Source organism: Corvus kubaryi, unplaced genomic scaffold, assembly GCF_017639235.1.
Source record: "Corvus kubaryi isolate FWS band 111438036 unplaced genomic scaffold, C.kubaryi_AGA036_p1.0 37308, whole genome shotgun sequence".
Classification (NCBI taxonomy): domain Eukaryota; kingdom Metazoa; phylum Chordata; class Aves; order Passeriformes; family Corvidae; genus Corvus; species Corvus kubaryi.
The window spans coordinates 11694385-11720940 of NW_024581096.1; the positions used below are offsets into that span (position 1 = coordinate 11694385).

The 26556-nt window shown below is 37.8% G+C and overlaps 1 protein-coding gene and 1 long non-coding RNA gene across 4 annotated transcripts in view; one reads left to right on the forward strand and one right to left on the reverse strand.

The window, feature by feature from the left end:
- The window catches only part of SLC1A3 (solute carrier family 1 member 3), a 62846-nt gene that overhangs the window by 20117 nt on the left and 16173 nt on the right, over window positions 1-26556 (reverse strand). The window contains exon 3 of the mRNA XM_042028483.1: window positions 23197-23334. Coding sequence (XP_041884417.1) covers window positions 23197-23334 — 138 coding nt within the window. The remainder of the gene's footprint in view (window positions 1-23196; window positions 23335-26556) is intronic.
- Window positions 1-26556, forward strand: part of LOC121664864 — a 90050-nt gene that overhangs the window by 8908 nt on the left and 54586 nt on the right. The window contains exons 1-4 of one of the 3 annotated variants that reach the window (XR_006016158.1): window positions 15988-16180; window positions 17697-17770; window positions 18418-18481; window positions 19785-19872. This is a non-coding gene — a long non-coding RNA (uncharacterized LOC121664864). Of the gene's footprint in view, window positions 1-15987; window positions 16181-16995; window positions 17771-18417; window positions 18482-19784; window positions 19873-26556 lie in introns of those variants that run through there. The other 2 variants (XR_006016157.1, XR_006016156.1) reach the window with 2 other exon arrangements.

Below are 26556 nucleotides of genomic sequence, written 5' to 3' on the forward strand. Positions count from 1 at the left end.
ACTCCAGAAATCACTAAGAGTCAGTGTAGGGCATACCTTACCAGTAAAGATTGCTGTTTTGAAGGATTAGATTTTGTGATCCTGTTTTTTTCTTGGACTGATTCTGGGACTGAGTGGTGAACCATGTGAAAGTGGTATGTCAGGGAAGCAAGAGTCATGCTCTTGTCTTTGTAAGCTGCTTTCCAGCCTGGTCTCCTGGTGTGTACTCTGGCTGGGACTACATGGCTCCTTATTTTAGGTCACTCAGTCTCATTCCTGCTCTCGCTATCATATAAATTATTTCTCAGCTTTAACACAGGGACAGCAATTCCTTTCTTCTTGAGCTGTAGCTGCTCATGGCACATATAGCAGCAAGCATTCAAAGCAGAAGGATGACAGGCCTAAGTATGAACAAAAGCTGTATGAGGAGGAAGCAAGTGCTCACCTCTGAGAGCCCTTACTGGGGACTTTCTGGGTCGTCTCCCCTCCCACTGCAATTATTGGGAACTCAGAGAACTGCCAAAGTTTCCGGCATACCAGCAACAACAATTGCCTAAAATAATATTTTAAATCTGTTTTTAAAGAATGAGAAAATGAAAGGGGCTGTTTTCTTTGCATTTTAAGATGTTGACAAGATTTCTTAGAACTGAATGGGACTCTGGAAAGGTCTCCAAAGCTTTCATGTGTCACAAAGCATTGTATCCTCAGTGTGTCTTTTCACAGTCAGCCAGCAAAACCCCCATTGTCCTGCAGGAGATGTATGTGCCCCTTTCATCCTGCTCGCTGCTCTCTCCTCCACACGCTACTGGCTCCAGCACCTCTGACTCCTCTCTTCCTCTCCCTCCCCTTCCCCAGGGGGCCTGGGAAACTTTGCTGTGCCACCAGTCCCCACGCACAGGGATGCCTTGAAGTTGTCAAGGTGATCTGGAGCAGAGCCCCTGTAATTTCTCCTAGCGTGTGCACTCACACAACATGAATGGGAATGATTTTTTAAGTATTGATGGGGAAGGAGGGAGGCCGGGGAGAAGGAAGGGAAGAAAAGACAGAAAGGGGTAGGCCTAAATCTGTAAAACTGCAAGCAAACCCAAGCCTTCAGCCCTGTCTTCTTCCTTCACCTACCCCTTCCCTCTCTTGAGAAATACCACTGTGTATAAAATAAAGACATGACAAGGAGTTCTCCAGAGTGTCACAAAGCAAAATGCTACGTTGTTCTTTAACAAAGATGTTAAGAGAAGAAATGAAAATATTTTAAAATATAGGAAAGGCAAGGAGAAGGTAAATATATAATTACAAGAGGAGAAAGAGAGAGAAAAGATAAAGAGAAAAGGAGAAAAAAAGTCTAGTTAGGATGACTTTAAAAATTCTGAGTTGCTAATCTGGTAGCTCCGATTGCTCACCTGACTTGATTACTGTTCAGTAAATTGGCATGAACTATTGATTCTATGAATCTTCATGAAATAGCTACTATATTGTGACTAATTTTGTGTCAATTACATTTGCTTATATTGTACTTATGATTTTATATTACACAGAATTCTAAAATTTACCAAATCTAGACTTGTTGCTGTTTTTAATTTTCTAGATCTTGAAAGCATGCTGCACATAATCCATGTGTAATCTTGGACTATACTAGGGCACACTAATGTGGAGGGGTGGTACTACACTCCTGGAAGATCAAACGTAAAATAAACTGAGCATGTTTTCTTTAGATAATGCTTAAGTAAATAGCAGCTTTGAATCTGCTTGTTCAAGAATAAGTCCCAAGGAATTGTTTTAAAAGCTGAAATGTAAAACCTATGCAAAAAGTCCTACAGCTTCAGAACACTTTCTCCCTTTAATTAGCACAACTGAAGAAACTGATTTTTTCAGAACACTCCAATGTTCTCAGTGAGCTATTTCAGTCTGAGATTTGAGTTTATGCCTGTATTTCCTATTACACTAGTTAAGAGTTTATACCTGAAGGTTTGGGTTTTTTTGAAAGAAGGAATATACATATTACACAATCAGATGCACAATGCATTTTTCCCACAACAGTAGCTGGTCAGCAGCTGGTATGACTGTAGCCCTATTTCTGCGTGTAAACTCCTAGTCAGCAAAGCTTACATTGGCTTATATTTGGCCCCAGCATTAATCACTAACTAACAAATGAGAGCCCATAAATATCAATTTTAAAATAGAATATATTTTCTTACACTCCAGAGTAAAGAGCAACCCTCTGAGGAAAAATAGTCATTATATAGTGTTGATTCTAGTACTTTTGGTGATTTTATCTTTCCTCAGAGCAAGCAAGACTGTCACTGGGAGTGGAGGGTGTGCAAGTGAGCATATGCATTTATACATGACTGTAATTTCAGTTTGAAAACTGTTAAAGTGCTCAGCTACTGCTTATCATATTGAAAGTCCCTGCTTCTGAGTATTTTTCTGCCCTTTAAGAACCTTTGAAAAAACTATGTGTTTGCTTTCCTACACTAAAATTCTTGTGGTTTTAAGCTTTTTCCCCTGATGTTTTAAAATTTTTGTTTCTTTAAAATCCCTTTTGATGTATAATGATGACCATTTAAAATAAAGAACAGTTCAGCTGCGGCTTAAGCGACCATCTAGGCCAATTTGACTTCAGGGCTGACCAAAAATTAAAGTTATTAAAGGCATCGACCTCTTTGACACTGACAGGTTGGGGTTATTGGCCACCTCTCTGGGAAGGCAGTTCCAGTGTGCTACCTCCACCTCTGGAAAGAAATGTTTCTTAAGATCCAGTCTGAATCTTTCCTGATATAGTTTGAACCATTCCCACTGGTTCTGTAACTTGATCCAGGGAGGAGAGATCAGCATCACCCTCTCCCCATCCTGTCCTCAGGAAGCTGCAGAGAGCAGTGAGGTCACCCCTCAGCCTCCGTTTCTCCAAACTGGACAAGCCCAAAGTCCTCAGCTGCTCCTCACAGAATAGTGGTAATTCTGCTCAGTAGAGGAGAGACTCTGTGCTCAGAGCCCTGGTGCAGGCTCTTGACTGAGGTTCCCATCTGTGGGCACAGGACCGAACACCTCCAGGTCAGGATTCTGCCGAGATGCAGCAATATGTTGATAAAAATGCATAAAATAATCCAGCAGTTCTGACTATGTAGAACAAACTGTCCATTCTGGTCCTTATACATATTGACTTACTGAAACAAAAAAAAGAGGATTTCTATGACCGCGATTAATTCTTTCCTTATTCAGCATGTTACAGCTGAATTAATGGCACTTCCTTGTCAGTGGAGAGATTTTTATATAAATTCCCTTTGGATGTTTTATACTTAGTCTTTAAATACAAAACATTAGGAACGGAACATCTTTTTATTCCTAATTATTTTCCTGTTTACTTTTTACGGTCTCTTCATTAGGAAATTGCAGTTGCTTGTTAAGGACTCCTATGGTGGAACAGCAATAATGGCAACTGTTGACTCAGGAGTGTTGCCCTAATTTTGTTTCTTTAAGGTTGTCTTTCACTCTCCTAATGAAGCAGTCTCAAATGGGCTACTCCCACCCCCTACATCCACTAAGCGCTGTGTGATGAGTAAACTCACAGTGTGAGACCATGAGAACAATCCCTTTTGTGTATGTTGATGAGGATTTGTGGACATGAATAACACTGTGCAAGGTCACAGTAAAATATGCTGACAGAAAATTTGTAAGGAAAAGCAAGTTAGGTAAAGACATTGGAGGTATTGCCCAAGTTTAATTAACATGATTAAGCTCTAAAGCTTTATTCTAATTGCAGCTGAACATGTTCTCTGGGTTGCTGAGCATTCCCAGAAAACAGAAGTTAAATTTAGGCTTTGACAATTGAGCCTTTCACAAGATCAGGTACAAATTTTATCCAAATTCTAGATTATGATTTTTATTAACAGTAACAGTAAAATAACGTTTTCAAAGAACTGTAAGTATTGGTGAAGTTAATTAATGCTGTATCAATACAGATAATGACTTCCTGGAGCCACATAAATTGCATGTCTGAAATATAGCCCTGTATGCCTTTTTACATGAACTGATGAGACAAGTTTCTCCCAAATCTCAATTTAACTTATCTTTGCTTAAATATGAATGTTTAGAAAATGAAATTCGATATTATATTATTTTTCTCCAATTCTGTTAAGATATCTGGGCAAATATCTCAGAGGAAAATTAGCAGTTGTATTTGAACCAAAATTATGTGACCATGATTAAGCCAAGCTGACTAATGAAACCCACGGCTGAGATATAGTAATGCAATTCAAAGAGCCAATTAAATGTCTAAGAGTGGCTCCTAAATGACTACCCTTGCCCCACAGTTTTTTAATCCTGCCCCATCCTTGCCACCAGAAAACTACCAACTTTGGGTCTTGTAGGGTTAGTTGTTTCTGACAGTTTGTCATTTTGAATCATCCCAGAATTGTGTCATGTGAACCCCAGAATTTTACACGAGAAGCAGAAGGAAAGAATGTTTAGGGCAGAAAACTAGCAAACACCTGCTGGTTTAGCTACAGTTTAGTCCTTAGAAGGAGAATTTTTGTGAAACCATGGCACAATAATACCTGAACATCGAGTGATGTAAATGGAAGGGGCCCAAATAATCTCTTGTGGCTTTACAGTGATTTTTACCTTTCAGTTAACCATGAATAGTGAAAGACCATTCTGTTGTGGTTCATCACTGATAGTGCTCTTTCAGTAGAATAGCTTACTTTATGAAACTTATTCTTTGGTGTCAGTGCATTTTAATTGTTATAAAAAATATGACAGTGATCCATGCTGGAAAGTATTTTCTGGGACATCAAGTTTAGCCTTCTGATACAGCAGGGAAATATAGTCTAAAGTATTGGTTAAAAATTTACTAAGCTTGAGGTTTAAACCGACAGCGATTTTTATCCTAACAATTTCCATGTTTGGGTATTCCGCTGCCTTGCTCTCATCTTAGTTTGCTTGTTTCAGTGCACAAATAATTTGATTGGTTAATGGCTCAATGTCCAGATGAGATCAGTGATGAGTGAGGTCCCTCAGGAATCTGTGGGGGGATCAGCACTGTTTGATATCTTCATCAATGATGCAGACAGTGGGATTGAGTGTACCCTCAGCAGGTTTGCAGATGACACCAAGGAGAGAGGTGTTTGACCTGCCTGAGGGACTGGATGCCATCCAGAGGGACCTGGACAACCTCAAGGAGTGGGTCCATGGGAGCACCATGAGGTTTAATAAGACCAAGTGCTGGTGCTGCACCTGGGTCAGGGCAACCCCTGATATCAGCACAGGCTGGGCATGAACAGAACAAGAGCAGCCCTGCCCAGAAGGACTTGGGGGTGCTGTGGGTGAGAGGCTGGACATGAGCCAGCAAAAGAAGCATAACCAGCAGGTCAAGAGAGGTGATTTTCCCCCTCCACTCTGCCCTCATGAAACCCACCTGTGGGGGGGTTGGAGCACTGCATCCACCTGTTGCGTCCTCAGCACAAGAAAGACGTGGCGCTGTTAGACCAGGTCCAGAGGCCACAAAGGTATTGGAGGGATGGACCACCTCCTGTTTGAGGACAAGCTGAGAGAGTTGGGGTTGTTCAGTCTGGAGAGCAGAAGGCTGTGGGGAGACCATTTAGCACCTTCTAGAACATGAAGAAGGCCTGTAAGAAAGATGGGGACTAACTTTTTAGTAGAGTCTGTTGTTACAGGACAAGTGGTAATAGTTTTAAAGAGATTGAGACTGAACATAAAGAATAACTTTTTTAAAATGAGGGAGTTGAAACACTCTCAGCCAGAGAGTTGGTGGCTCTCCCATCTGTGGAAACTGTCAAGGTCAGGCTGGAGAGGGCTCTGAGCACCCTGATCTAGCTGAAGCAGTCCCAGCTGATTGCAAGGTGTTGGACTAGATGACTTTAAAGGTCCATTCCAACGCAAAATGTTCTGTGTTTCTTCCCTTTAAATTCTTCTCTCTGTCAGTATGAGTCACTGAGGGCAAGGAAGAATTTCATAAACCACCCCACGCTCTGCTTGTTGTTGCTAAAATATTTATAAACACCTCCTGGTAAAATGAAGTAAGTCAATATGGTACACTTGGTGCATCTACTGAATGTCAGTGATGCTTACATTACTACATGAAAACTCCTGCAGGATTATGCTCTTCTGTTCTGAAAAGTAGAGTTGGCTTGCAATGTAACAGGATACATTTGAAGAACCAGTAGGAAAGTACATTTCCTGAAACACATCTGCCTCAGAAGGACCCTGCTGTGGGGCTGTTGAGATACTCATTTAACTCTTCGCATTATTCTGTCTTTTCCTCACAGTATTGGAATGTGACAAACAATATGCTTTTTGAAGGGAAACTAGGGAGTAATTTATCTTCTTTATGTGTGTTAAGCAGAGCAGGAGGGAGATGCAAGCAGGGATTCACAGCAAGCCATGGAGCAGTGATTAGTAACAGCTGACAGTCTCAAACCAAGACTCTCTTTCTTTGGTTACCTCATTGTAATAACAGAGTACAAAGAACCGACTGTCTTCAAGCCAAGAATCAGAGACCCAGGAACACAGAAATTTTTTTTTTTGGTAACAAAACACTACTGCTACCTGCACAGCGGAATTCTAAAAAGACATCCTTTTATGTCCAGACACTTGGACTAAGCTTTCCTGGAAATGGGATTCTTATGTTGGGCATAAAGCTGATTATTTTCTTTATATGGAGGGAAAGAAATAACTATATTTGTTTATGAAAAGGCATAATGTAGTGTGGTAAATTATTTCAGTTCAATCAGGGAACAAGTTTATTTTGGTAGCTGATAAGCCAAAGCACATTAAATTAGTTTAAATCCTAAAGCGCATGTTGTTGCAAGACTGAAATAAATATGCTAGTAGTTGTAAGACTTTTATCCTATTCCCAGAGGATGAAATAATAGTCTTCATTTATTCTGACTATGTTGCCAAAAATACTTTCATGCTTTAAGCATGAAATGCACTGCATCCTATCAAGATACAAGCGATACAGTTACATTTACCTTCTGGATGGTGTTGAGCACGCTACTCAGTGCTCCATAAAAATCCATAATGCAATTTCTCAAAACACATGTGCAAACTTTTAATTTGGTAAAATGCTGGTCTGAGTTTTGGCAGGCTGTGCCTGGAGTTCTTCACAGACATGTTTTTGTATGTGCAGCACTTATTAAACAACATTCCACAAATGTACAGTGCTTCTGTTATCTGGCTGGCTCTATACAGTGCGGCAAAGCTGTAAACTATTTACTATACTAAATCACTTGGGATGTACATTAGTTGCTACTGAAAAAATAATGGGAGATTAGAGGTGTCCATAAGGGAACAGTAGCTAGTAGTGCAGTCTAGTGCAAAAAATAATCTTCTTTTACATCTTGAATATGTAACAAGTGCCTGAAGAGACACTTATATGAATTAATTTTATAGAGTTCATGCAGCAGCCATCGTTTGGAAGGAAGCTTTGCTCAGTTGGATTCGTGACTTGATACATACTTGAACCAATAGTAGTGTGTGACTAATGGATCTGGCAACAACCTGGCCTTTGGATTTCTGCTTGGATTTTTAATTCTAGCACAATTTTTAAAACCTTAAGATCATTCCTTGTTAATTCAGCAATGCTAAGAAAATTTGGAAACAGAGTAACATTGCCTTTAGGTATGTATAGTGAGACTTCCTTTTTTGGGTAATCTGAAGTTGCACTAGTAACTGTTCACTCACTGAAGAACCCTCCATGTTTTCTGTTGTTGCAGTAGCTACTATCTATTCTTGCACCAGTTTATTAATAATCGCAATAGCTCTGCTTTGTTGTTGTTGGTTTTTTTTAATAAATCTTGTCAGCGATACAACACTGATTTGTGCATCTGTGTCCAGCTTAAAAGTTCTAAGTGTTCCTTTTGCTTTCAATCTGGCAGTTCATTCATCTGCTGCTGTTTTACTCACTGATCTTCCATGAGCTGCTCATGGAGCTAGTGCTTTCCTTTTGTCTGTGTTGCACACACTCTGCTGGTGTTTACATGTCCTCATAATCCTTTTAGTTTATTACATTCCTCCCCATGTGCCATGCTTTTTTTTCAGTTTGTTCTATTTTGCAGCACTATGTATGATTACATGTGCTGTTCTTGATGGATTCACACTTCATTTGCTGACTTTTCCGCTTTCACACTTCAAGTATAATTTTAACTTCCACCAAGTTGAGGTGCTATCTGCATCATAGCAACATAAATCTCTTTGAGTGAAACTCCATTGTGCCACTGCTATTTTGCTCTCCATAGCAATAAGTTATCTGAGTTACCTCTCTATGACAGGGATCTTGGTATAACATCTTCTCAGTCTGGGGAGGTTTGTCTTGAAAGACATTATGCCCAAGTGTGTACTGACATTCATGCAGGACCTCATATAGTGATGCCTCAGTTCCCCTGAGAGTTCAGGCACAAATAAGATGCACCACTACACAATATCTATCCGTGTCAAAAGGAAATACACAGAGCTCTTTCATGCATCTAAGTCATTATTTGAACTAGAAACTGCAGAGCAATAACTAATTAGACAATACAGACTACGTTTTGGATTCTTATTTTTAAAGAATCACAAGAACTTGCATTTGGTAAATCATCCACATAAAGTTTTTTATCAAAAACTGAATCCTGTGTTGATAAAGAATCTAGAAACAATCTGAGACTTCCTTTATCACGTATAACCAAGTCTATTTAAAGAGAATGGGATCTGATGCAGAAATTATTTGAAAAAAATTGTATAGACATTATTAAATTTATGAACTAATAGCATTTTAAAACCCCACTTATAATCCATTAGCTAATACATTAAATAATAAATGAGAATATCTTAATGCATAACATGATAACATTTTCCCTTTTTCTAATAGGAGTAAATCAGAACTTAATTACACTCAAAATTCCCCCCAAGAATTTAACGAGTAACAATCAAATCAAGTTTAAGAAAAAAATAGTTACTATTTGTGAATTTAAGGTCCTCTGGTAATATGCTATACGAATACTAAGGAGTCATTACTTTAGCCGCAGTTAGTCTATTGTGTTTTAAATTGTCATTATAATTTGGTGGGGCTTTTTCACGATTCAGTAATGATGTTAAGGCTCTTCTGAGAACTCATTAAGAAAGTGTGGAATTGGAGTTTCATGTGAACAGGCTTTTGTTTTCTTTCTTTTCTCTCTTTTGTTTCAATGACCTCTTGAACTTTGGGCCACTGATTCAGTTACAGCCTTGCAACATCAAAGATGTACATTTTTTTTCTTTGTATTTCTTCACCTTACAGACTTGTAGGAAGCAAAGGAAAGAAGTTAATACTTTCTCTGGAATGCCTGACAGTAGCAATCAGTACTTTTTAATAATATTATTAAACTTTTTTCAGGATGCTGCAGTGCTAAGTACAGCTGAAGCAGAGGGTTTGGCTTCCACAATTCAAGCGCTATACAGTTGCCATCTGGGCATTATCTGGTTGTTGGCAAGATTCAGAATATGAATTTCTGTGAGAGGTCAGAGGTATCAAAGAAAATTATTAGCTGATTTCAAACTAAACAGGTGAAAGAGAAAAGAGAGTTTTTAAAAATTACTCTTATTACTGGACTGTGATGTTCTGTAGAACAGAAAACTAGCCTATTTTTTTTTAGCAAACTAGTTATCATCCTATCTTGAATTTGAAAGATTTATTTTCTTAATGGATGATGGTCCTTTGCACAGGTTCATTAGCCATGAGACAGATGTTAGCCAGACTTAGTAAGCATATGTTCTCTAACTTGGTTTTCAGACTTGGGGAATTAGGACATACTGAAATTTTAAAATCTGGACAAAGCTAGTTTTCAGTGCAAGAATGTATTCATTAATGAAATAGCCATTCATTAGATGAACTCTTGACCAAAACCTACTTTCTCCCTAGCTCTGAAAAGAAACTACATTCACTGGAGAAGCTCAGATATTATCTAAGTATTCAGAAATAAGTTAGAAGTGGGTGGGAAACAACAGAATAAAGTATTTAGCTTTTCATGTGAGTAAAGAGAAAATTCTAGTACTGAGAGAGCTGTTTATGAAGGAAAGAAACAGAATTATTTTTTTAACTGTGGTGCAGATAGTATATTTCTAGTGCTATGCTGTACTTATTTTTTTCTTATCTACCACCAGTAAGGAGCTACTTGTATCATTGTCTGAGAATGAAGAAACACATTTACCTGAAAAAGAGTTAATCCTGTTTAAGTATACAATTATAACAAACCAAAGTCTGATTCTGAAAATGTGATGAGCTGAGGCATCTAAATAAATATTTGTGTTAATGTACTTAGTCCAAAAACCTCTTCACAACTTGTGTGCACTTGAAGCCCTTCAATCTCTTCAGTGAAGTAAAGATGAATATTGCTGGAAGATTAATACCAGATCTGATCAATCAGGAACCAGAAGTCATGTTCTCCAAATACTGGAATATGGTAAACCCCAAAATTTTTTCAAACAAATGCTCTTTGTTGAGTGACTCTTGAGTTTTCTGAATATAGTTAGGATCTATTTGTGAGATTCTTTTTACAACCAGGAGGTCTGGAGTTTAGTTTGCTTTGATTTTTGACTTCCAGAGATGATGTTTCTTTAAGAACGGCATTAAGATCTGAAAGCTTCTGTTGGCACAAATGTTAAATTTTCTTTATTTGCATGTTAATCCCTCAGTATTAGAACTGAATTGCTATTCAGCTGTGAGACACTGTAAAGGACTATCTTTTCTTTTCTGCATGATAGTTCTTTTTCCTTTTTTTTTTTTCTTTTTTTTGCACAAGTCTCTCTGTATTCCAATAGTTTTTACGTGTCTTTGTAGATTGTCATTACTATATCTTCTTTTGATAGACTCCTGCAGAGAAAAAGGTCTTTTCAAGATACTGTTGATAGAAGGAATACACAGAACTTCTGTATCTGGTGACCCAATGAACCAAAATTTATGAGCTTGCTGTTCCAGGTGATTTTCTTGCTAGTTTGCAATGTATGACTGTGCCCACACTATCTGGAGCTGAAAGTTTGGGAAGTACCAAACTGCTTTTTTTTACTAAGTGTGCAAACCTCTGAGGAATCAGTGTTTGTACTGGTTGGACATATCCCTCTTTCCTTTGGAAGTGCAATGTGCGTTTGTCCAAGATCAAAACCACTAAAAATGCAAGCTTTGTTGACCTGAGAAACAGACAGATAACTCAAGAAAGGACTACCTTGAGGACAGGTAAAGACCTGTAAAATTTCTTTTTCTCCATTTCTGGAATCCAGATGGCACTTGCTGCCTTGCAGAGAGTAATAGATTGGAGTTTAGGTAAATTTATGTAGCTTTGCTGCAGTGTGTATCAGTGGCATCATTCAGTCAAATCAAGTCAGATCTCTCTGGGAAGAGAGAGAATCAAAGGAAAAAGGCCTTGTGACATGGAGAAATGTGCCATCAGGGAGGGCCAAGTGAGCTATCTGATGCAGTGCATAAAAGTGGCAGAGTATGTCCAGACTTAGTCCAAACTGCTGCTTTCTGGCATAAGCCACCATCACAAAACCCCACTCATTTCTGGGACTGGTGTTATGTCACAAGAGTTTTTCATCAAACTTCAGCAGTGTAACAGCTGAACCCTAGACTCACCTGTGAGATGAAAAAAAGATCTGACTGTGTGAGTCTGAAAATGTTTACACCAAGATACTTTCCACCCAATTAAAAAAGACTGTCAATTCTGTGAGGAGATTCTAGGCTGCGGCAAATACTTTGCCATGTTCGTGACTGTCTCAGGCATTCATTCGGAGACAACATGGCAACAAAGAAATAAGGAAAAGATATTCTACCCTGTGCTGCCATGTCTCTGTGAAAGGCTAACAACTATAAAAATGAACTTTGAACTAGAAAGCAATCCTATCGATAAGGTCAGCTCTTATATATTTGCAATGATTATCTTTTGAGAAATTCTCCACACCATATACAACAGTATCATTTATATTTTGTTGCGTTCATTCCTTAAGATCTGGGTATAGAATATATTCAGGAACAACCTGTAAGTAAAGAAAAAAATAATGCACTACCAGGAGTGTCTGGATGAAAAGAATTCTAGCAGATGCAGGAACTGCTTTGTGACTCTCTGACATATAACTCAAACCCCAGATATTGCTAGTCCTTAGTTATATCTGTAGTCTCAACAAATTTTTAGAAATTTTTGTTCTGAATATTTCCGTTTTCTCCTTCTTATTCTCCACCATTGAGAGCTGTGACATGTGGCTGGAATATTAGGATGAACAATTGTCTGGGAAGCCTTCCTCCTCTTCCAGACAATCCAACATCTTACTGGAATCCAGACCCAAGTCTTGAGTCATGTAGGTCCTGTAGTCCACAGCGGCTCTCCTCATTTTCCATTGCTCAGAATTCAGGTGGAATTTCCACCAATGCTGTCAAGACACTGGCTTTCAGCACCTCTGCCTCCAGTAATGATGATAATGATGGATCTGCCTTACAGAAGTTTATAATCCAGATACATGTCTGAAGGAGAGTAGGTAGGAGATACAGCAATTAGCTTTGAGAATTAAGTGGAAATAATATGTTATAGGTCAACAACTATCCATCATCAAAAAACAGAAAAAAAAATCAGAGCAAAAACAAGGTTAGAGACGATAGTATCACAGAACCTTGTTTCTGAAAGTGACAACCTTCTGCGTGTTCTACAATGACCTGTGTAGCTGATGCAGTTATTCAGAAAGTACTTCGTACTTTGTCACATTTCACAGTGCTGAAGAAACAATGATACATGTTAATTCTTCTGCTGTGCAAGTACTTCCAGTAATGTTCCTGGTGTTCCCAAAATCCAGCCTGAGGAACTTTCTTCATTAGATTCTTCCAGTTTTCACAAAGAGTTACAGCAAAGGCAGACTGACAAGGAAGAAAATAAGATAGAATTGTGCTGTATTTGCATGTCGGAAATGAGGATGCAGATCATGGTGTTCAAGGAAGAGCTAGGGGGGTGAAAGGAGTAGGAAAGTGTAAGCTGATAAAGCTGGAAAGGAACCTTTGTGTACCTAACTATGTGGAACTCTTCACAATCTTCTGGCTGTTTTTTGTCACATTTTGATAGTGGCTCTTACACTGTTGCTATTTGTAAATTTCCCTAGAGTGGGACAATTAAGAGCTGTTGATATTGTTGTGCTTATTTCTTTCCCTCTTCCTTGACCTATGTCTTGCTTTAGCTCTTTTATTTTGAAGTCTAATTTCATGCCAATGGAGTGAGTTAATGTCTGTTGACAAGTGAGATGATTCTTAAATCCTGGAATGGTTTTTCCCTTGGTTTTGAACTGGTTCTTGAAGAGCTGTGTGTCAGAAAGAAAGCTGAAACTGTAGACAGTAGTCAATGCCTCAGAGTAATTGGTCAGTGAAATCTTAGCAAGTGAAAACAGAGAGATCCCATCAATCTGATATGAAATTCTAAAGAAAGCGAAACCAAAACAAAACTGGGAAATAAATTAATCCGATGATCTGCCAACTCGTTTGTCTTCACATTTATCTGACAATAGGTTCTTCTGAAAGACTGTGAGGAACATAAAAAGATAGAGTTAATTGCCCTTGTTTGCCCTCCCTGCAACTAGGGAGCAGTGGGATCTAGGGCCTTGCTAAATTGCTAGTTCCACAGATTTAATAGCCAGTGATTACTGTATCTGTGAAGCCTCTAACTTTAGTTTCAAACTATAAACTTCTGGCTTGTGGTGCTATACAACATGATTGAATTTTGTCTTGTGTGAAGAAGTACTTCCTTTTCTTTGATATAAATGCATGCTCTTGTTATTTCAATGGACACGCTATTTTTCCTATACTATGAAAAATATTTAGGATATATAAATATAAGTAGTTACTCCATCTTAGCCTCTACAAAGGATTCATGATTTCTGTGGACTTTTGCAGCAACTTCTGTGGTTGTATCTTTATTAAGCCAAAAAATGAAGTCTGCTTAATTCCTCCTTGTGTTTTACTAGAACTTAATTCCAGTAATAAGCTCTGTCACCCTCTCTGGACTGTTCACAGTGAGTCTGAGAATTCTTGCCTGTACTAGTGCCCATCCGAGAACTTGTGATTGGGTGTGCTATAGGTGTAGCCTGTTCCCCTTTCCCAGGTGTACTACTTTGCACTTGGCACCATTCTAGTTCACCTGTCATGTTATCACAGACTCATTCATTATTGAAGACATACAATGTCTTCATTTTACAGTTTCAATCTGCAATATCCTGAACAAAATGCTTGTCCTAATTCTCAAAATGCTGAGAGTTGGTTTTGCATTTTGGGCATTTTACTGTACAAAATGTAAAACCAAGTCTTTTGCATTTTCAAAATAATCTAGCTGGTTTTACATTTTGTAGTATTTTTGAGTTTTTTCATTTTCAGGTCTGCTGTTTTTCTGTAACCAACACATATTCGTATTAAACTCAAAAAAGTGTTTTGAGTTTTCTTTAATATATTTTCAGTCCTTCTGCCCTCCACTAAAATGTTAAAAGGAGACTGTGGTTTTACGATGGTCCACCAGTGCTCAGGCAAGATGCTTTAATTCTTATGTGTTCGTTCAACAGTTTTTGATTTTTGTTTTGTCAGGAAGCAAAGTGTTGATGTTATGCATTTGAACTAAGGCATAAAAGCAAAACTAAATCTTTGAGGGTGGGAGGTTGCTCCCTATTGTCAATTCAGCTGGAATCGCATGCATAATGCAAACTGAATAAAAGTATAACAACCTGTTACTCAATACTTTGGGCAGCAGCTGAAGTTATACTTGCAATGAAGTTTAAATCAGCCTTCAGTTAAGGACCACTAGCAAAATTGAATTATTTTAGAGGAGTTTTCTAGTTTCACTATCTTTAGTTATTGCAGACTTTGTTCTTGAACACCCCTGCTGCTTGTGCACTGCTGCTCACAGAGCCTAAGACTTCAAAAACCACACTGCTGTGTATTTTCTGCTTTTGGATGCTCTTTGTCTTCTTAAGTTTTCTTTTTTATGGTATAATCAAATGTTATCTTATACAGACTGTCATTTTATGCAGGAATTTAATCTCTGCTGCTATTGCATTTTAATTCTTAGTCAGATCTGACTAAGAATTCACTTAGAATTGTTCTCTTATGCTCTTGTGAAGATAGATTTCTGTGTATCCCCTATTGCCAAATTGCTTCAGAAATGGTTCAGAAATAATGAGTTATAATTTAATTTTATGAACCTTTCTGAAGTCCTTGCTTTTAGTATTGGCACAGATTAAGATACATAGCAGTTTTTGAGGAAGAGGTTCCACCCAAAGATATATTTTTTGTACAAATACTCATGACATTTCATTATGATTTTCTAACATCCATGCCTTGCAAAATGCTGGGTATAGTTTGTTTCCTAACTGATTGTCAGCATGCTCAGAATCTGCACATCATTTCTTCTGTGTTTTGACATGAAAGTTGATGTTTCTAGGTGCTGAATGCTTCCTAAACTACCTGGTTTCCTTCCTCTTTTTTTTTTTTAATGTAGCTGCCTGCTATTTAAACTCAGTTTTTTAACTTTGAAAATATTTGTCCAAAATATTTCAGAAATGCGTGGCATAATTATGAAACATATATTGCCCACATTCCCTTAAAGGCTGTGGAATATAACAGTATAAAAAGGTTCCAATTTCTTCACCTTTGAGTGCCTATACAAATAATGATTTTTGAAAGTTATATGCCAGACCTTTTTTTTACACAGAAATACAGGTACTGAAGGGAAGGTCTTTATAATAGTTATGTTACTGTTTTGTGTTTGTATATTTTTAGCTGCCGTTGGCCTGAATCTACCATAAAGATTCTAGTCTGAGATGAATTGTTTCTGAACATGGATCAATATTTGTAATGTTTCTTCAATTGGCCAAACCCAACAGGTTATTCTGTTTACAAGATAACTGGATCCCTACTAACTTAGCAATTTATATGCCCACATTTTAAGAGGGTCTCTATTTTGGACACACACAAATATAGCATGAGTTTTCCTTTATTTGGGTGAAAAAGTAGGTGGATGTTCAAATTAAATAATTGTGTCATCCAGTTATGTAAATTGCATATGCAAATACCTACATGAATGCATGAACTCATGTGTACATGAAATGTACAAGTGCATAAAATTAAAGCTGCTGTGCGATTCAGCTTTTACAATGTCGACATGCTTATAAAGCTTTGGGTGGGAGAAGGGAGAGGGAAGAGTTGCCTAAAAAGAAGGTAAGTTACTTTTAAAATAATATTTTATTTATTAAAAGAAAGTCATAAATGAAAAAATAATACACTCCCGGGATGTCCATGGATTGGTTACTCATAGAGGCTTAATACTACTCATAGAGGCTTAATCTACAGGATTCCTCTGCAGAGAGATCCTAATACAAGCACATAGGCAGCTCAAATGCACTGACAATCTAGGAAGTGCTTTGTTCAGAGAGAATTTGTTAATTCTTTCCCCTATAACTGGAGTCAGCTGAGATCAGTGTAAAACTTTTTATTGACTTGGTGACTATTTATTTTTCTGACTTCTAAAATTCTTTCTTTAGACCTTGCCAAAATCAGAATTTTGGGAAAATCAGAAAATATGCCAATTTTTAGAATTTGGAAAATGGATACATTGCTCTGGCTCAGCTAAACTGACCAAACAACTGCTTAACTGCTTGGATTTTGTGTATGAACTGTATGAACTGAATCAGGAACACTGTGTTTCTTAAACTTTTCTTAAACATAGCAGCGTAAGACTGACTTTTATTAATGCTTTCACCTTCCAGCTTAACTGTAAGTAGTAAGAGGTTTCAGAGGCACTGGTTATCTGTCTGTTCTGGCAGAATGAATTAAAGGGAATTACTGCTAGGTCTCTCCTTTTCTTTTTTTCCTGAGATAACGATAACTGGCTCCACAGGTCTGTTCTGCCTGAATGAGAGACTTTCCATCTGTTGAAATTACCATAAATATTGTAGCTGATAGGAGACAGCACCTGGGACCTTGTAGTAGGTGACAGCCTTTTTTCCACAGTACACTTCTCAGCCAGTAGACAGGAGAACACAGGAGCTACTTAGAAGCTTCAAGCACTACTGATTCACAAACCTAGACACATGTTGGTTTCACAGCCTCTTTTTTGAAGAGGTAATGCACAAGTCTCTTTATGCCAGACACCTCTGTTGTGCTCTGATGTGAGGGGTTAAGAGAGTAAAAGAGAAATTCTGGCCCTTTATGTTTACTGCTACTAATTTAATATGTTAATAAAGGAGATTGCCAGTGCCAAAATGAAAAAAACTACTAGAGGATAGGGGTTTGATATGATTGATAGCATTTGCATCTAGTTACACTTGATGGATTGTTTACTGTCTCATTTCAATGTTAGAAAGGCAAATACAAAACTTAATTTCTTAACTGTAATAACATTAGACTGTTTTCTAGAATTATGTCTTTACAGAAGGCAGTGTACACCTGCTATCTGGATGTGGGAGGCTGAGCCATTGTATCACAGTCCCCTGTCATACAACCTAGTTTAAATCCTAAATATATACAACTAAAAGAGCTATATGCATCTGCTGAGTTTTCCATCACATGTAGTCATATTCTTTTCTGCCTAGTAGCTATAAAAAACCCCCAAACAACACTTCACCAGCACTACATCTGAAGGAAGAAAAAAAGCAGAGATACAAAAGGAAAACATGATTTGCCTAAGGTTACACAACATCTCACAACACTGACTTTCCACATTTTGCATCCACAGGTAGCACTGGGAAAAAACTGCCTTTCTGCAATTGAATATGTTAATGTCCAGATGCTGCATTTTTCCTGACTTAGGTAAGGGAGTGACCTGGAGAATACCTCAAGTTCAGTTGTTTGAATATTACAGTTGTTTCATTGTAGGCAATTTTAAGCAACTGCAGCTACAACTTGTCTGTTAGTTGTGAACCCTGAGAGTGCTTTGTTATATTACTTGAGTGACTTTGTGCGCCTTTATTTTATCTCATTGAGGGGATAGCCTTTATTGCTTACTGAATGCTTTTAGCAAGCACCGTTCATTGCATTCCTTCGATAGCTGAAATCAAAAGCATCGTATGCACATCTGAGGCTAGTTAGGAAGCATCCATTCATGGAAATTCCCGCTTTCTGCTCTTTGTCAATACTTTTCTATAGTTTTTGTGGCAGTAACTACTATGAACATTTTGATAAAGTTTCGGGGCAAAACCTTATGTCTCTGAGTCTGCCCCAAGCAAAATCACTTGTGTCTCCTGCAGTACTCAGTGTTGTCAACAGTTATTGAAACCCCATAGAGGCAGGGAAGCTTCTGTGTCTTCCAGAACCCATTAGCAAAAGTTACGTTATTATTTGAATTAGAAAGAGGAGTGAATATAAACGAAGACATTATGCAATCTGCATGTTAAAATGCTCTTCCTCTTTGAAGTAAATCTTCTCTGCTCATCCTTTTACACTGTTTTTCCGTACAGCCTTCTTTTTTTGGAAGGAGACTCACCATCTGTGTTTGTACAGAATCTTGCACACAAAATCCTGGTAAGTGGTTAAGACTCATTTGCACCACGTTAGTGTTACTCCCATCAACAGTTTGGACAAGCGGTATTGTCTAGTGCACAGTGTGTTGTATTGGTATTCACAAGTGGAATCTTTGCTTGATTCTATAATTGCTGTGTAATCCTTGGTGAGCCAGCAGACCTCGGTTTCACTGTTTCTACACTCCTATTCTCCTTCACTATCTGGATGTGTGTTACTAAATAAACTGTAGACTTAATGTCTCTGCAATGTGCAGGACAAATTAGTATCAGGCCTTGAATGGGCTTTTAATGCTTTGTTACAATTTACCAGACAAAGATATTTGAAAGAATAGCACAGAATTTAATCCCTGTTCACTTGCATTTAAAAATAGTGGTCTCTGTAAAAACTAAATTCCAAGCTCTCACAATTTTGTGGAAGGAAAAGCAACCTGTCTGTTAAACTGAACTGTGACTAGAATTGTGAAAATATTTGCACATAACCCTTATAAAATTTCTCTAGCTTTAATATTTCTCATAAATGTTGTGTTCAAACTGTGCTCTTTATAAAGACTGGCTGTGAATCTTTCTTGTGGAAGGGATTTCAGGAAATAAATGTTTTTGTTAGGAAAAGATACCTCATTGTGACAACATTATATTCAGTGAATACCTGAAACTCACAGAAAAAAAATTGTGGGCTAGTTTTAAGGACTGGAATTTCAATTTCATTATCATCTTGCTATAACAGCTCAAAAAATACTAATGCATAGTACTCTTATTGCTGATGCAATCTTCTCCAGCTTTGCCAATTTCATGAGTTGAATTGTTATCATATGCATACATATTTATTTTATATACCTTTTAGGGACAATGTGTATTTTAAAATAACTGTGTCAATTTTAATGTCAGATGCTTCAAGCTGTAAAGAAATGAGAAAGCATAAAATATTTTTTCTTGTATAACTGCTGCAAATTCAAAACAGAGCAAAATTTTCAGTCCTCTGTTTGTATAAGAATTCATATTTAAATTAATATTAAAGACTTGGCAATAATACAATCCAAATGGGAATTTAATCTATTTATTTGGTTATTTATATTGCCTCTCATACACCATGTTTTAATTTTGCCTTTGACTTTATATGAGATCCCAATTGGGAATGCTGACTTAGGAGTTCTCTCATTTTAAAGACTGTAGACAAAAAAGCCCAACAGCTGAATTTATGTCTAGACCACAAAAATAAATAATAGACATGCATATAATCATATTTTCCTATAAACATTAAAAGATAGTGAATGGTATGCAAGTAACCTCCATTTTCTCCCAAGTAGATGTTAGTACATGCCTGGTAACACACACATCAGAAGATAGAATCTCATGGAGAAAGCTGCATACCTGCTTGAACCGTGTGCAATGATGGTAAGTCATAAGGCAAAGGTGACTAAAAGCCTCTGAATGATCCTACATTGCTTCTTTCATTAAATACGAAAACAAGGGGTAAAGAAATATTACTAGGTTGACTTCACCTTGGATAGTTTATTTTCCTGAGGTCTGTGAATAACCATCAGAACTGTTCACCTGTATAGCAGAAGTCTTCATTTTCACAATTTATCTTTTATTAATATAATAGCCCATTAACTATTAGTTTGATTTTATTCTAATTTCTTTGACATTCACAAAATTCGCAAGGGAATGTAACCATCCCCAGCCTATTTCTAATACCACAGAGACCATAGGTTATGGTTTTGCCACAGTTACATCCATCACTCTTGCATAAATACAAAAGGAAACCCAGAATATCATGTCTAGGAGACACAGCAAAGTATTATTCAAATAATTGACAATTGGAAGAAGCAAGTATGTTATCAGCATGAAGACCTGGAGGAGTCACTTCTAAATTAGTTAAGAGGCATCCACTATGCTTTGCCAAACAAAATACAGGAAATAAGAGATTTGGCTTAAGGATACTGAACGGTCTTAAGACTGACTTGAGAAGTATTAGACTTTTATCCAATTAATTATATAATGTGTAAAAAAAGAATCCAACCATACATCAAATGGCACAGTAGTACACCTATATAGGTTATATTTAATTATTATTTAGATATTCAGTAATGCCTGTATGTTCATTTGTGTATGAGAGTTCTGCAGCAAAAACGTAAAAACATCCCTTTTAAAAAACAGTTTGTATGCTAAATGAGGTATTGTTCAGGGTAGAAAACAGGTTTTTTTCCACAGTTTTTAGAATAAACTCGGAGAAGTATTTTATTCCCATGAAAAAGGCATAGTCCTGCTGTACTGAATGATTTTAAAAAAGAAATTATATCTGCTATTAGTGAATTGCATTGAGTTTTCTTTGATTGTTCCCTACCCAACTCAAGAAGTTTAAAATGTTGTTATTCACCTTGAAAATTACTGTCTCTACTTCAAAGGGAAACTCTAAGTATAATCCATTTAATATTACAAGGCACTTGTATGATAATAGGACAAATCTTACCGATGGATAAGATTTCTCTGTGCCAAATGCCTGTCTATAATAAAGGAATTGATTGTTACAGAAAAAAAGGCTTAAAAAAGGATAAAGGGTTTTAAAGGGAAAGAAAAAACACATCAAAAAGAGGGGTATTGTTTGAATCCAGAGAATGAAGATTCTTTTCAGAATAGGATTACTTGGAAACTTTTTTTTCTGATGTTTCACAAAATCTCTACTGAGACCTGGTGACACAGCAAATGAACTTGTTTTATCAAAAGTCCAGCTCCTTGTGATGCTTGTGAGTCTCTAAGGTAATTTCCTGATCTTTACCTGTGTTTCTACTTAGATTGTTAAAAATCATTCAAATCCTTGTATAGGGTGATCTACCTAGTTTCCTAATTTACCTTGAGCTCTCTGAGAGAACCAGTATGATTGCAGAGTTATAAGGAATTGAGAATTCAACAGTTAAATTCTCCTGCAAGAATTCATCCTGCAAAATTGAGCAGCAGTGCCAGTCTCAGTTGGCATCGAAAAAGGGTAAAAGTCTCTCCTTTGCTACTTTTAATGGTTCTTCTATCAGTGTCCTGCCAACCCAGGGAGTTCTACAGGTGAAAGGGACAAGAAGATGGGAGAAAGTATGACATGTAACAGAATTATGCCCTGGTTGGGAATAAAACCTGCCATCATTTCCCCTACAAAACTTACAAATCTCTCCCTAGTTTCAGGGTTCATTTAATTTTCAGTATCCATATAATGTGTGTGTACAGAAACAAACTTCACTTTTTCTTTGGAATATGAGAAGGCAAACAGTTTTGTTACTGTGAATACCCTAGTTTCCTGCTGTTGCATTAACACCTTATACTCATACACGCACTTTTGGTTTCTGTGAAGATATGAGTCTGTGCTCATTTGCATTTTTAAGAGATCTTAATATTAACATATTTGACAATCAATTAAATAGAAAACAACTTATAGTCTCTGGATCCTCTGTCAATCAAGGTAGTGTATTTGCTGTTTTAGATCCTAGGACTGCACGGTGGGTGATTTTGATTAAGTTCTCAAAGCTGATTTGTTGATAGACTAAAATCCATGCCTTCTTTTCTTCAGGTAATTGATAAAATAAATACATCACAGGTACATCCTGAACATTCATAACAAATCTGAGAGGTCTTCCATGAACCTTGGGTGGAATGCCAAGGCATATATGATCATAAGAAATTAAATATATCACTAGTTAGAGGAACAACTTGGTAAAGAGTGCTCAAAGCTTAATAGAGTTGCTGACCAGAAGATAACGAAACAGAACAGATGGAATTAAGTTTCTTCCAAACTTTCCATTCTATCCCATCTATCACCAACGGACACGGACTCATTGGAGTGGGTCCAGAGGAAGTCGTGAAAATGATCAGAGGGCTGAAGTACCTCTCTCATGAGGACAGGCTGGGAGCATTGGGGTTGCTCAGCCTGGAAGAGAAGGTTCCAGGGAGACCTTAGAACACCTTCCAGTACCTGAAGGGCCTATAAGAGGGCTTGTAGTGATAGAAGAGGAGATGGCTTAAACTAAAAGAAGGTGGGTTTAGATTAGATCTCAGGAATAAAATCTTTACTAAGTGTGATGGGGCACTGGCAGAGGTTGCCCAGAGAAGCTGTGTATGCCCCATCCCTGGCAGTGTTCAAGAACAGGTTGGATGTGGCTCTGAGCAATCTGGTCTACTGGAAGGTGTCCCTGCCCGTGGCAGGACGGTTGGAACCAGATGCCCTTTAAGGCCCCTTCCAACCCAAGCCATTCTATGATAGGATTCCATTTTTTCTAATCTGTTGCTGGAACACGAGGAGGCAGACAGATGTTTTACATATCTGTGGTTACAGGCATGTGTTATTGCACAGTTTCAACTTTCTTGGGTTTTGGCAGTGTGTTTTTGAGATATGTTATCTTTGATAACAATAGGACATTGCGGAGGAAATATCTGTTCAGAAAGTAAGGGAAGAGAGTGGAGTACAGAGTCAGTTTCATAGCAGCCACATATAGTAACTTGTACAGTTAGTCTGTCTTGGAATTCAGAAAAACATCTTTCAGTTTCTCTGTATATTAATTCAAACGTCTTATTACATTGTCTCTAAACCAGCAATAGCAATGCAGTGTCCTTCTGCAGGTAATAGCACTTATAGGATATAGAATGGTTACTTTTTAGATTTTGGTGTGTGCATCTTTATAAAATTATTTAAAAGAAGAGAAAAATATGGGTGTGTTTTGTTTTGTTTTTGTTTACCTGTGACTAAACTGGAGACAATTAGTGGCAGGACCAGCATCTGCAGCATTCTCATGAGTAGTTCTCCTGGAAACGAAAAGTACTTCACTTCCCGATAGCTCATCTTATATGATCGAAGAGAAAATCCCAGGATTACACCTGAAGGGAGGAAAAAGATATCATTACTCAGTCTTTTAAAGTAGTAGTAACATCTGAACATGACCATCTGTAGAGTACTTACTTGACATATCTAATTGTAACAGTTTTTACTACACTGATTTACTTTCTCCAGTATCATCTACTACTATGAGTAGTCCTAATGAAAACTTGAAATTATTGTCGTGGTTTCGGAACAGTGTTCCCAATTTAGTGCTCCCAGTGAAACACTGCAAACCATGGGTAGCTTGCTCAGTTCCCTGCTCCCTCCCCTGTGGTGGGATAGAGAGGAGAACTGGAGGCACAACATGTAGACATCATGCCTTGAGATAAGAACAATTACTAGAGACAGCAATGAAATAAGAAAAAGAACAGTAATAATTTTAATAACAAAGTGTACAGGAGGCGAACGATTCACACACAAGTGCTCACCATGCAGAAATCCCCAACGTGCTCCAAGACCCGGAAGGGGCCCCTTCCCCTCGCCCCAAAAATGATGTTGGGTGGTATAGAATAACCTCTGGGTCCTAGCCAAGCCCCCTCCTGGCTACTGCAAAAACTAACCCTCTCCTGGCCAGAATCAGAACAGTTATTCAGAAGGATTTTTGTGCTGCTATTTTTTAAAATCAGGATTACTGTCAAAGGTATATATCTTGAGTGCTAATGAAAAGGAAACAATCCCAGCTACTGTGGCCAAGTGTCTTGAATTCTGGGATTTTGACTGTAGTCATATACGCAATGCATACACATACTAACTAGCAGTCTTCAGAAGTCTTGTCCGTGCCTGTTTACTCTGTGGGGCCTGGTCCTGCAGATGTGCTTCAGATTGAAAGGGATAACCAGGACAGACATATTTGAGAATCCCTTTGTGGTTTGGTCTTTTTGTAGTCAAAAAGAAGTGGGAGGTAAGCAGCTCCACACACGCTTACCTTCAGGAATACTGATACTTGCAAAGAAGAAGATGACCAGCATTGGAAGGCCTTACTGGATAATTAAGTGGTGGGTTTCAATGCCTGAGGGACAGGAGCAAGGGAATGCCTGGATCCATTTATCTTGCTGGGAACAGATAAATGATGCTTGAAATACATTTACAAATGGAAGCCTTAGATGGGCTGACATGTGGCAACCTAAATTTCCCAGCTACAACTTTGAACATTTTGCCCTGTACTTGCCACCAACAGCTTTGTTTGCATATTTATTTAGTTACTTGGTCAGCTGGCATGACTAGTTGCAATTTGCAATTGTTAAATGGCTTGGCGCCTGTCTGATGTAGGTCTTCTATACCCAGCCAAATAACTCATGGCTTTATCTGGAACACATTAACCATACAGATGGTGAAACTCAACTATCTCTCCGTTCATGACTCCATGGTCTTCCCAGCTGTCTAGGACTGGCATTTTGGTTAACTGTGACTGTGTAGAAAGCTGGATCAGAATTTATTTTACTGGGTCAATTTTTAGCCAGGTCAATTCCTTGAGGCAACTATTTTGTATGGCTACACAGGTATTGGTATTTCACTGATAGAAATGCACTTTGGTGAAGACTGGGATTGCCCTTTTTGAAAGATAGGCAGACTCAGATTTCCTAAAATGTTTTATGAAACTGCTCCTCAGTAATAGGCAGCGGAGCATTCTAGCTCAATTCTAGATCTTGTTAGAACTTTAGTACATCCTGAAAGAGCTGTAACATTCAACAGTTTTGACAACTCTAGTTCCAATTCTTAATCACTTTGTGGTTTTGCTTTAATTTAAAGATTTTTTGATTGGTAGTTCTGTAGAGTGGATAATATCTTCATGTCAAATTTTGCTAGCTAAAATATGCTGTCATGCCTCCTACACTAGATTATTGACATCTGCTGGTGAAAGAAAACAGCTGTGACTCTCAATTCAGTGACCTCTGCTTGTCTTATCATGATTTAGGGACTTCAGCAGGTTGGTTAAGCTAGAGGAGTTGAGAAATATCTTGCACAGAACAGAAAATAGAACAGTATTACAGGACAGGGAGAAAAGTGATTAAAATGCAAATGGCACCAAGCATGGAGTTCACATTAGGGAAGAGAGTGGCAGGACTGGAAGGCATTTAGTTTAGTCTCATTTATGTTCAGGTAGCTAAAGTGCATTTTGCATAAGTTGTTATTTTTTAGGTAAAATTACATCATAAAATGCGTAGAAGAAGGGCATCTGAATTACTCTTGTTTAAGAGACCTGCCTAAGAGTTTCTCTTCTTTTCAACAAAGTTTTAAGTTCTGCTGCTGAGATACTCATTATTTTCTTTTTGTATGAGAAACACATTTCTCAGATATAAAGAATCCATCTGGATCTTTTGTTTCTGCACTTAATGAGCACTACATTTTGACAACTGGGTAACAAGCAAATAGAGCTAGACCGGTTTCTTACTTAGGCCACAGTCCTGCAATTAGTTCCACATGAATTAATCCCTGCACTAGTACAAAGCCTTACTGGGGTTGGTAAGGGTTTCTGAGGCTGCTATAAGAACTAGTCCTTATGCTATGCTATAAGGGCTCGATTATCTGTTCCACTGCCATCCAAGCAGTACATCCAAGTGACCTAAGTTGGCTGTTTGAATGAATATTATTGGTAGTGAGAGTGAGTTTTTGAAGTGCCATGTAAACCTGTTGAGCCAAAAATTATTGGTTTTTTTATCCTAACATGCTCTATGCATAATTACAGGGTTGCCCAGCACTGCAGTTTACAGAAGGAATTTCTGCAATGTGAAAAAAATGTGCCCTGGTAGTGCATTATGTTGAAATGGGTCAACACACAACAGCTACTAATTCTTCAGCCTCAATCTTAGCACTGCTATTGATTTGTATGCAGTCATGTCCAAGACATGAGAACTTTTCTCTGACTCAGTTTACCTGCTTGAAATATAGACACAGTAGCAGTTGTTTCACAGATATTTCTGAAAATTGATTGTATTCACACAGTCGTCTTAGTAGCTCAAGAAGAAATTTAAGCAAATTATTTCCTTTTTGTAGCGTTTGATAATCAATGCAGAGCAGCATGATTTTACCAGTCCCTCTCGATCTTAGAATAAATTAAGATTGAACTTCATTTTCTGTTCCGAGTTTGAATAACTAGATAGTGGGTATAATATCCCATCTGATAAAGTTGAATTAACAAAATTCTTGAAACAGTAAAGTTAAATTTGGCAAGGTAGCTTTGTCTTCTTTGAATTAGCTTCTTGGAACCAACATTCACAGGC